General features: G+C 44.7%; 1 protein-coding gene across 3 annotated transcripts in view; it reads left to right on the forward strand.

The window, feature by feature from the left end:
• IFT27 (intraflagellar transport 27) overlaps positions 1 to 9,474 on the forward strand; it is a 10,601-nt gene extending 1,127 nt beyond the window's left edge. For 2 of the 3 annotated variants that reach the window (XM_026657568.1, XM_026657567.1), the window contains exons 2-8: positions 221 to 356; positions 4,961 to 5,040; positions 6,361 to 6,420; positions 7,753 to 7,812; positions 8,456 to 8,573; positions 8,912 to 9,021; positions 9,192 to 9,474. In XM_026657568.1, the coding sequence (XP_026513353.1) occupies positions 323 to 356; positions 4,961 to 5,040; positions 6,361 to 6,420; positions 7,753 to 7,812; positions 8,456 to 8,573; positions 8,912 to 9,021; positions 9,192 to 9,290 (561 nt within the window). In that variant the 5' untranslated portion in view covers positions 221 to 322 and the 3' untranslated portion in view covers positions 9,291 to 9,474. The remainder of the gene's footprint in view (positions 1 to 220; positions 357 to 4,960; positions 5,041 to 6,360; positions 6,421 to 7,752; positions 7,813 to 8,455; positions 8,574 to 8,911; positions 9,022 to 9,191) is intronic. The other variant, XM_026657571.1, reaches the window with a different exon arrangement.
• Positions 9,475 to 11,901: the final 2,427 nt, after the last annotated feature.

Genomic DNA, 11,901 nt, shown 5'->3' on the forward strand with positions numbered 1-11,901 from the left:
GAGCCCACCCTCCCCCTCTGCGCCCCACTCCCCTCGGAACCTGCCCCCCTCAACAACCTCCCCTTCAGAGCCCACCCTCCCCCTCTGCACCCCCCCTTGCCCATTAGGACCCGCTGCCCCCCCAGCTGGGGCTTTCAAGTCCCACCTCACCCAGGTCCCACCTGCTGACTCGCCCCTGCTCAGCCCTTTGGTGATTGTTTAAGGCACTTTTCCCCCACAGGCTCCAGCACCCTGGGGTCTCTCCCTTGAGACAGGGCTTCAGTCATCATCGCCGTGACCCCCCTGGGAACAGTCCCCGGTTCCCCTTGTGGCAGCACAGAGCATGGTGAAACTAGCTGCAAAGTGCATCCTGACAGGTGAGCTTGTCATCTGGAGTTTAGTGCTTAATTTGTGCCAGGACTGAGCCCCGGCACCTCAGGGTTTGCTACATCAGTTATAAATGTAAAATAATTGCTTGAGCCACAGCACCTCTTTCATTACAAATTAAGCCTGGCTAGAGTCCATGGGGTTGGCCGTTCCTCCTGACCCAAAATAATGGGTCAGCTGAGGGGTCGAGTAATGGCCAAAATGGTCCAATGTTTTAAAACACTGATTTATGAGAACGGTAATGAAAGACAGCAAGCCTCTGTGATCTCCAGGACCCCTACATACTTAGACCTACTCGCAAAAATGAAGTTACTCAGCTGAGTTATTTTAACTCCGAACAATGCAAGGAAAAAATTGCCCCAGCACTCAAACGAAAAAGATAGACCACCACCTCCTGCTGCAGTAGTTGACAGTGGCCAAATGCTATGTGGTCCGCTGACCAGTGAATTGATGTTATTTGACCAGGCAATTGACTGTCTTGCCAAGCCTACAATGATCTCTCGCCATGTTGTTAGTGTTAGCTGTTATTTATATTATGGTAGCAGCCCAAGTGCCCATTAGGTGAGATCAGGGCTGCATTGCACTAGGTGCTGTGCATGCAAGTAGAGACAGTCCCTGGCCCAAACAACTTGCTGTCTAAATAGATACAGTGGAATGGGGCACAGAGAGGGGAAGTGATTTGCCCAAGGTCACATGCCAGGTCACTAGTAGAGCAGTGAACAGATCCCAGGTTTCCTGACTCCCTGTCCAGTGCCCTGTCCACTAGATCAGAGTGCCTCAACAACACTGCTTCATTTTGTACAGCAGCCTTCATACCAATTGTACTTCAGTTACAACTGTATTTAACTACAGTCTATAAAAAGCAGCGGGTAACGAACTGAGAGGTACAGATGAAGAAGAGGATGTTTTCAGATGAAATATGATGGAGAGCCAGTGGGGAAAAAAAGATGCAGGATCAAAGAGAAAGCTCTCTTCACAACAATGGAAAGATGATGTGACAGGAAGGGCAAGAGAAGCGGAGCAGGGAGCCAAGACCAGCTTCATGAAATAAGTAGGAGCATTCCCATTAGTGATGAAAATAAAAATTATGTCAGGAATAAGGATGATTCCATGATTTCAAACAAGAAAAAAAGTATGGGGTTAGTCAAGTTGAAAGTAAAAGAAAGGCAGATGTGTCCGAGGAGGCTGCTCTTGCTCAAGAGAAGCACAAGTTAACCTGAAAGAAGCTGAGGTAAAGCTGCAAGTTGGTTTGGCCATGACAGACTGTGGAAGGTTAAGATGTATGTACAGTTGAATGCTATCAAACATAATAGAAGCAAGACATCAAATGTAGAGATAAGATGACTGAAAGGCATAGGTGTAGTTTCACTTCTATTTGGGGGGGGGGGCAGCTCTAGCCAAACCAACAGGGTCATGCATGGGGTGCAAATTCCATGCCTGCTGAGGCTTGCAGTTTGGGGAGGGGGGAGGTAACACCCCCCATGTTCCCCCAATTTATGTCCATGATGAAAGGGGCTAGGTAAAATGAAAGATTCTCACTTCCCTGCTGGCTTCAGGAACCTTCGAAGGGGAAGGGTCTTAATTCATTGTGGCTCCTCTTCTGTGTTAAAGGGGGAGAAATAACACAATTAGGTAGGAGCATAAACATCAGAGGAGGGAACAAAAAACTCACATGTACCTACTCATGTGGAGGAGAGAGTGGCTTACATTGCTGAGAGTTGCACAGAGGTCAAGGAGAATGAAAAGAGAAAGAGTGTTCGTTAGCAGAAAGAAGGAGATTGTCCATCGTATAGTTAACAATGATTCCTTTATTATTTCCAGGGAAGATTTACAGTCAAGAATATTGTTGTGAGCTAATTGCTGAGAAAAAGGGAAGGTTAAGGATAGGGCAGTAGTTAGACGGTGAAGGGAGTGTATTTAAAGAGGGTGGTAAACAGCATTTGATTTTTTTTTTTTTTTTAGAGAAATGGGGAAGGTACTGGAGGGCAATGGAATTAGTAACATTAGGAACAGCACAGGGAGCAATGGTGGAAAGATGGGACCAAACTAAAGGAAAAAGGCAGGCAATATTAAATTACTGTAATAAAAAAGTATAATGGTGGATTGGAGTGAGGGGAAAGAATGGAGCAAGGGAAGAGAAGAATGTCACTAATGGGGCATGCAGTGTTGTTGTTGGTCTCAGGATATTAGTGAGACAAGATGGGTGAGGTAATATCTTATTGGCCCAGCTTCTGTTCCTTTTGTACCCTCACAAAACAATTTATTTTCCCAACACTGCTGCTAAACGATCCAATAATCCTGTTTCAATACATGAAATAGAATTAGTACTCAAAGGGCAGAGCAACAAATCAATGTACATAGTTTACTTTTCCAGTTGCATTAAATTCAGGCTTAATTTTTCCTAAGAACTGTGTCCGCTGAGCCCAGGGTGAGAGAGACAAGCTTTGGCGCATATACAGAGCTCTTCTTCAGGTCCTGAAGAAGACTTCTGTGTAAATTGGAAAACTTGTCTCTCACCATCAGAAGCTGGTACAATAAAAGCTATTCTCTCACCTACCTTGTCTCACTAATGGGGCAATCAGTCTGAAATAAGATACCAAATTAGATAAGAATTTGCACTGAGAGGCGGAAACAAAAGAACTTTCTGCAGTTTGGGACAGAGTGTGAAGAAGCATCATGTCATGAAACATGGTCTATTATGGTCTATTAAACTATGCATTAGCCTCCCCAGGGAAACAATAGACTGGTCAAAGCACAAGAGAACATACTGTAGGGAACAATCCTGAATTGGTCAAGGTTGAACTAGATCAGCGGTTCCCAAACTTTATTGGTTCATGTACTGCTTTCTTAAGAAGCTGTTGTGAAGTGAACTCCATGACCTTACAGGGCATTTCCATCTTAATTTGTGGGCCCAATTCAGCCCTAGTATAAGCAGGTACCGCTGTCTATATAATAGGATTTCAAGATTGTGACTCTGATTCAGCAGACATTCTAGACTTCAGTGTGAAGCAAAGGAAACAGCTACAAGCATGGTTGAGAGCTCTTGTTCAGAATATCACCAGGTTCAGTCAGCACTGGTCCCTGTGAGAACCAGGTGGAAAGTTGGAGTCCAAAGGTTCTGTGGCAGTCCGAATGTGACAGCTAATCAGAGAAGGTGGGAATAACAGCTACTTGGGGTAACAAAGAGGTGGAGCAGGTGTGAGCACAAACCTTGGGAACATGTACAAATAGCATCCTTGCTCGTTGCAACACAGCTCATGAAATGAGCTCCATTTTCAGCTTTTTTTTTTTTTTTTTTTTACACACATGACTATGAAGTATACCCATGCAATAGCATAGGCTTTCAGCTACTAGTATTAAATATATTTACTGCAGGGCTAAATTTGGCCTATGATTCTGTGAGCAAGTGTCACTACCCAGAATACTCTCCTGCTCCAGATATATGTGTAGCTTTCCCACTCTGTCTCAAAACACAGTGTGTACACACTATGGTAAGGTCAAAACTTACCCCCTTCCTGGATTCAGCTTTATTAACAAAGTAACTCAACACAAAATATTAATTCCAGGCTTGGTTGCTTCCTAGAATCCCTCCTTATTAACTGTTCAGCCTAGACCTCTAGACCCTTTGCACTGGGTAGGCCAGCACAAAGGAGGAGGAAAGTAGGAGTATATCCTGTGGGAACATCAGGACAGCTCTATGCCAGCTTCACAGGAGGTCCTGTTGTAGAGCGTGTTCCAGGGAGTAGCCTGTGCATTCTTAAGATCCAGCAATTCGGTGCCACTGCTATGGCCCATAGGGACTATTACAGCAGGAGCCTAAATTAGGGCAGCCCTGGGGGGTAACCTACACTCGGGGGCCAAACCAGCACCTGGCATCCCCAAAATAGGGGCAGCACAAGCCATCTCCCTATTGTCCCTGCACCCAGCTTTTATGGGTATGAATCAGGAGGCCTTTTCGCTCTAGAGAGTGACACTCACTTCCCTTATGTCCAGGATGGAGCTAACAAACCACCTGCAGCAGGAGTTGCTTAGCATCTCCCAGCAGGGGCAACACCTGCTAAGAGGGGGAGGGTTCATAGGAGAACACTGCCACCCTCTTGCAATTCTCCAGTAGCATGAATGACCTGATCGTCCCACAAACATATTTGGATTTTGGAAGATATGTAATCTTGAGAGAGGAAGGTCTCCTATCACAGCCCCTTCTCCCATCCTATTCCACAGTTTTTTGTCTTCACATTAAGGTATGCCTGAGTAGGTTTGGGAATCTTTAATTGTCCATGCTAGAAAGGATACAGGACTGACCTGTGAATTTCAGAACAAATGGCAAGTCTGCCCTGATGTTTAGGGATCTCTCAGCCATGGATATTGTAGACACCTAAAGCCAGCTCTGCACATGCAATAGCAACAGTCATTTCACCACTTAGACAATTGTCCTATTGATTTTTCTGGCTTTCTTGCCTGTAGTGACTGGTATGAGTAAAATTGCAAATGCAGGTAACCAAAAGTTATTTTGGGGTTTTGGTGGGAAAAGAATTGAAGGGAGGGGAAATGAGATTGTCCATCCATAACTAAACAAAGTGCTTTGGCCATGCAGGTGACTCAGCAGTAGGGAAGAGTGCCCTGGCCCAGATGTTCTGCAATGATGGAGCTCATTTCCAGAAAAACTACACACTGGTAAGCTTTGTGGGATGATACATCCAGGACAGGGATTGAGGGAGGACACCAGGCTCAGTCTGCCATCGAGTGACTTCTCTAAAACTCCATGAGTGAGGAATAGGAAATGCCAAGCAGGATGAGTTATTGAGGGCTGGTTTTAGCTATTGACAGACCTTTACACTGATGCTTTAAAGGGGGTGTCTAGTAGGGTTTTCTTTCAAAATACTTATAGACACCAGGTTGTAAAGAGAAGCTGACTAGCATCATAGTAGATTTCCATATACCTAGGGAGTTGGCTTCAAAGTTTAACACAGAGTAAACTAATTGCGATAGTTTCCTTCTGTATCAGAATTTTCACAAGCTAGTGGGGTCTTAGACAATTTCCCATTTTCAGGGAGCTCCAAGGGAAAATGGCTTGCTGCAGGAGGAAGCTTCTTACTCCAAGTAGAATATCTGTGTGTGAAATGTATGCTCTTCACTATACAAACATGAAAATATGCTCCATGGCCCCAAGCTCTTGAAATCTAAAGAAACCATTCCAAGAGGAAGAGGATGCAGTTTGCAGCCCTTCCATATAAAAAATATTAATGGTGATAGGTGTACAGAAGCAGGATGAAAAATAAGCCCTGTCACATGTGTTATACATTGAAATAAAGACCAAAAGGAAAACTGGAGAATAGAAATAGAAGAGACAAAAAGGAAAAGAGGCTGGGGGAGGGGGAGAGAAAGTGGAAGAGGCATAAAAAGAGGACCCCAGAATCCTATGTGCCAGCTGCAGCAAAGCACCTGTGAAGGATCACATGGTCAGTGCAGAGGATTCAGGGGGATGTTTTGGAGCAGCCAAGCAGAGAGGAACCAGTGAGTATTGATCCAGCTCTAGATCCGAAGTTGTCAACCAATATCCTGGTATGTGAGCAAATCTCCAGAGGCTAGTTCTTTTCCATCGTCTTTCCCCATGTGAGCAAGTCTCTAGGGGTTGACAGTATCTTTGACTGTAAGAAAGTTTAGAGAGACAAGATCCTGAAGAAGAGCTCTGTATAAGCTCAAAAGCTTGTTTGTCTCACCACCAGAAGTTGGTGCAATAGAAGATATTACCTCACCCACCCTGTCTGTCTAATATCCTGGGACCAACACAGCTACAAAAATACTGCATACAACATGTAAGAAAGTTTGTCATTAGGACTTTAGGAAGTGTTATTGTGAAGTTGGTTCTCCACAGTCTCAGTTTGATGGTATTCTGGTGATCTAAGATGATTGCTGCACCCTAGAGCATAGTGTGTAAGTGGACAGGCCTCTACAATCCCTGCTGATCAATGTTTTCCTGGTTCTGCTTGACAGACGACGGGCGTGGAACTGTTGGTGAAGACTGTATCTGTTCCAGAGACAAGTGATAGTGTGGTGAGCCCTACTGTGTCACAAATAGGGACAGAAGGAGATCTTCAGAGCACACAGTCCATCTATTACGTGGATGTCTGATATGTCTCATTCCCTTGGATGGACTCACCAGAGGTTTACCTGAATATTAAGTTGGAAACCTGATACACTGCTCATGTGCTAAAATAATTCAAATAATAAATTAAAATAATTATGCACAATAGCTGATTTTTTCCAGTGATAACTTATTTTTAAAACATACATGTTTACATATTCAACTGCAACATGACTTTTTAAACTGAAGCTCTCAGCAATCCAGTTAGGGCCCTGCACTGCCATGTAGGATACCCAGGTATAATTCCAATTCCCTAGAACAGTGGAGGCTGAGCCCTATCCAGAATGCTATGTGTTAATGCTCTGCACTACCATTAAGATATAGGTATACTCAGGTTAGCATCCCAGTCTCTTGTTCCACAGATCTAGTAGGTGCTCGGAGTGGAGACCAGGCCTGGTGCACTGCGGAGTAGCCCTTTTCACTGTTTATGCAGGAAATCCAGCTACTGCTTTGCACTTGCCCTCTGGGCTAGGTGCACTGTGGAGGCTGTGAGCTTAGCCACTGAGGCATGAGGCTATGTTGCTGTGGTTGTACAAGAAGCAAGTGTGACAGCTTCTAGTATACACCTCCCAAACCTTTCCCCACATAGAATCACAGAAATGTAGGACTGGAAGGGACCGCAAGAGATCATCAAGTTAATTCCCTGTGCTGTGGCAGGACCACGTTAATCTAGACCATCCCTGACAAGCGTTGGTCCAACCTGTTCCTAAAAACCTCCAATGATGAGGATTCCATAGCCTCCCTTGGAAGCTTGTTCTACTTCTAACTACAAGGGTAGTTTTTCCTAATATCTAACCTAAATCTCCCTTGCTGCAGATTAAGCCCATTGCTTCTTGTCCTACCTTCAGTGGACACGGAGAACAATTGATCACCGTCTTCTTTATAACAATCCTTAACATATTTGAAGACTGTTATCAGGTCCCGCCCTCAGTCTTCTTTTCTCAAGACTAAACATGCCCAGTTTCTTTAACCTTTCTTCATAGTCAGGTTTTCTAAACCTGTTATCTTTGTTGCTCTTCTCTGGACACAATACTCCAGCTGAGGCCTCACTGTACCGAGTAGAGTGGGAGAGCTACCTCCTAAGTCTTACAAACAGCATCCCTGTTAATACACCCCAGAGTGATATTAGCCTTTTTTTTTCAACTGCATCACACTGCTGACTCATATTCTGTTTGTGATCCACTATAATCCCCAGATCCTTTTCATGGTCTTCCATGCTAAAACCTTCTTTCTGCTTTCAGGAACTCTTCCTTTTTGACTCAGCGGGGAAAGAACTATTTTCTGAGATGATGGAGAAACTGGTAAGTATCATGTAATAGTCTTCTTGTTCCTAAAGAGGTGCTTTTGCTGTGAAAAGGATCTGAGCTACCCAGTCTGGCAGATGTAGCAAGCCTTGGCCTGAGTGGGAGAAACTCCTCTCAGTTACCTATGACCCCTATTCCTTTACTTTCTGAAACTTGGAACAATACTGTAGGGAATCTGTTCCAAAGGAAGGGAGGTGGGATCCCAGAGGAAGCTCCTTTGGCTCTTAAAAAGAAATGGGAATACTAAACTGCGATAACTGTGTGGATGTTTTTGTTTTTTTATGGGCGTTTTTAGAGGAACTTCCATTTTGCCAATTCTAGTATATCAGATTTTTGCCTTCAGCCTGATCTTTCTGTTCCACAGAGACTCTGCCTTCTAATGGGACATAGAACTGCCCTTGACTTTTCACACTCCTGCAAGTGTGTCCCTGTCCCCCCTACATTAGAGACCTTTCCATTGTATCATCTAATTTTGATGCATAGGGTCAGCTAATTGAGTGTGAGGTCTCATTATATCAGACTCCTTTTATTCCTGTCCTGGAATGTATTTCCTGTACAGACACTTCTTCTCTGGGGATGTATTGACCATTGGCCACATCAGTTTCACTAGAGCTGACAATATCTCCCTCTTGATGTACAGTGGGAGCAGCCCAATGCCCTGTGTATTGTGTATGATGTCACCAATGAACAGTCTTTCAACAACTGTGCCAAGTGGCTGGAGAAGCTGAGGGCACGGACACTTGGAATGCACCTTCCAGGTAGGAGATGGTGAGATTCTTTGCACCCATTCTCATGTTTTATGGCAGCGTCTCTTCCCATTGACATGTGGCATAAAGCATTATCTTAAATCCAAGCCAGGCATGGCTTCCTCCAACTCTCCCAGTCTGTTAGTAAGACAGACCAGGGAAGTGCATATTCCGTGTATATTCCAGGTGATTTCCTTGCTGTCCTCTCTAGCACCTTCTTTAAGCAGCCATAGTCTAGCAATTCAATTTTTTTCCTCCCGTTTTCTAATTCACCCACCAGGTTTTCTGGTTTTTATTGCTAACAATTCAGCATTTCTTTTTTCTTTTCCTTTGTTCCACATTTTTGGTAGGTGTTTTAGTGGGAAATAAAACAGACCTGATTGGTCGACGAGTTGTGGAGCAGAAACAGGCACAGGAGTGGGCTGAGATCCATGGCCTACGATATTGTGAGACATCAGTGGTGAGTGTCTTCTCTCTTCTCCATCTGTGGAAGTGGGCGAACTCTCTTTTGGGGGCTCTGTTACAATCCTTTATCATTTAATCGTGGGGGGGTTTATTGAGCAGTTAAGAGTAGAAATAGTTCAATGCTTCCTCCATCCGTTTTTCACATCCTCTCTTCTCTCTTTACAGAAGGAGATGGAGAACATCGAAGCCCCATTCCACATACTGGCAAACTCATTCCACCGACTGTACAGAGAGAAGGTGGAAACCTTTCACTCACTTGTGTGAGGGCCTTGGGTATAGCAACTTGCTTAGCCTCTGTGGGGTTTCTTTTAGTCCGGAAACACCCTGATGCCTAGAATCCCGCAGACTGGAAGATGGAGAGAAAGTGAGAGATGAGATTTTTTTTTTCCCCCTTGTGACCGTTTCCTGACCATTCAGATTAAACCGGAAATAAATATGGGGAAAGGCAGCCTTTCTGAGGTTGAGACCTGGTGTTTCTTTCATGTCTCCGGACTTGGTTTTCTTCTCCGTAAAAATCTGTTGGATAGTTGGGGGGCTACAGAATGGAAATTGCCAGCCTTCTGCTTTGAGATTGCCCCATCCTTTGTCAGAATGGCTTTCCTGCTAGAAACAGGGGTCAGATGATTTGGTGGGGTTTTTGAGATGGGGAAGGAGTAGGGAGGCTAATGGGACATTTCTCACATTGGACAGCCCAGCACTGACATATATCTGAAGGGAGTAGGACTGCGGAAGGCCTTACACGTGGAAAGCATATTCACTAGCAGGGCTGGAATAGACTTTAGGCCCAGAGCCTGTTGAGATGTGCCCAGCAATTGTGGCATCTGCAGGGATTCTTCTTGACTCAGGAATGGTTCTTAGATGTGCCTACAGATTGGGGCTTGGCTTACGTGATGTTCCCAGGTTCATCAGCTTGGAGCCCACTGCACTGCTGACGTAGTTTGTGACCCTAATCTATGTTTCTGACTTCTCAGAGTCCAGTTCTTACTCTGACTTGGCTCATTTTCTCTCCCTGTTAGAAGCTGTCTGGCTGCCAGGAGCTTTTCCCCTGTACCTCTCATAACTTGGTAATGCAGTGCCCTCTGCTGGTCCCAGGTCACAAACGTGCCCAAGAAGATGCCACTGTGTTGTAGTGAGCAAGAATTGTGCTCCTATCTTCCTTCCCCACCTCCCAGATCAGAGCCTTGGATAGGGCGAATTGGGGCAACCACTCCAGGCCTCGCACTTTGGGGGACCGTGCAGGCCAGTGCGATTTCCGGGGCCGACCATGCCGGCCAGAGACAAATCCATCACTTCTGCCCTGGACCCCGCACCCCCCTAAGGACGGCCCTTTATCCTGAGGAGGGGTCCTCAGGATTTCAAATAGATAATTTCTCCTGCTCTCTCTCCCCATGTTCTCCCCCCACCCCCCAGCTTGCCTTTGTTTTGTGTATTTGGGATGTGGGGGCTGTTGCTGAGTAAATTCAGTAGTGGCAACTCCTCGCTAGGTCCAGTTTTCCAGTCTCTTGGTCAAATGAGAACCTCATTTCGTTGTTCAGTTTTCACCATCCATTCTCACATTTCCTAGCTGATCACTTGGTTCTGGTATCACTAGTGCATACAGGACACAGAAGGAGAAAGAGGCCACCTGGCTCTAAACTATTGAGTCAGCAGAGGGACTTGTTGAGGTTTGGTGTGGAGAGGGGCAACATCTCTAGGTAGAATTCTTGTTTCTAATATAATACTGATGTAGCATGTGTGAGAACCCTTTCAGATCTCCAGTGCAAGGAGATGCACTGCAGTTAGGCAAAACATCTGTGCAGTTCAAGATAGGATGTAGCTCTTTTATTCCAGAAGAGAGACAATTGCAGAGATTCTCTTCTGCTTCCAAGGTCACAACATCTTCCCTTGGCTAAGGGGTGCTGATTTTTCTGGGGTATGAACTGAGTCATTTCTCTGAGACAAGCTTTCCAGGAATCTCTGCTCTTAGTGGGTTGGATGTAATGCATCTAAGTAGAAGATGTGGAGGCAGGAGCCAGCCACCTCCAGCTGCTGTGAATAAGATATAATTATTTTTAATACTGTGTTGAGTTAGTCAAAGAACTTTAGAACTAAAGGCTCACTTTGATTCAATGGCTTCTACTACAGTTTTACTAGTAATGTGCTTCTGTTACATGATGGATCTTTTCATATTTGAAATATTTTTCCAAGTGTTTCTTTGTCACCTGTGGCATGATCTATGGAGGATTAATACCTTGGGGATGGAAGATAAGGGGAAACCCATGTGATTTTTATCTGGGAACGCCTTTCTATCTGCCCCAGGAAAAGCCTGCCATAGCTCTTAATGACTGAAGAAGAGCTCTGTGTAAGCTCAAAAGTTTGTCTCTCTCACCAACACAAGTTGGTCCAATAAAAGATAGTACCTCACTTACCTTGTCTCGCTAATATCCTGGGACCAACACAGCTACAACAATGCTGCAAATAGCTCTTAATAAACAGTCTGTAAAATGGAGCTGGGTGAATGTTTTTCACTGAATGAAAGCAAAAGCTGGAGAATCTAATTAGAAGAATGCTTACAGTGCTGATTGGTGATTTATAAGCTAGCTGCTTCCTAGGGGTTAGTGAAGAAAAATGCATCCCATTCAGGGAAAGATGTATTGCCTGAGAGTGAAAATGTGTAGTCTAACTAGCTAGCTGTAGGGATTCATCTGCTGCCCCTTTTCCTCTTCCCACAGGCCATGTCTAGAGTAAGAAAACAGGTTGTGTTTAAAACATGGTGGCTAACCTGTTTCAACACACATTTTGAGCACTAATGTAGACACGATTTAATGTCTTTTAAAACGTTAGCTGGTCATGGTCCTCCAAACGGAGAAACTTCGGTTTGACTATATTCAGCTAA

The sequence above is a fragment of the Terrapene carolina genome, unplaced genomic scaffold (genome assembly GCF_002925995.2).
Source record: "Terrapene carolina triunguis isolate 2854851 unplaced genomic scaffold, T_m_triunguis-2.0 Scaffold247, whole genome shotgun sequence".
Taxonomy (NCBI): Eukaryota; Metazoa; Chordata; order Testudines; family Emydidae; genus Terrapene; species Terrapene triunguis.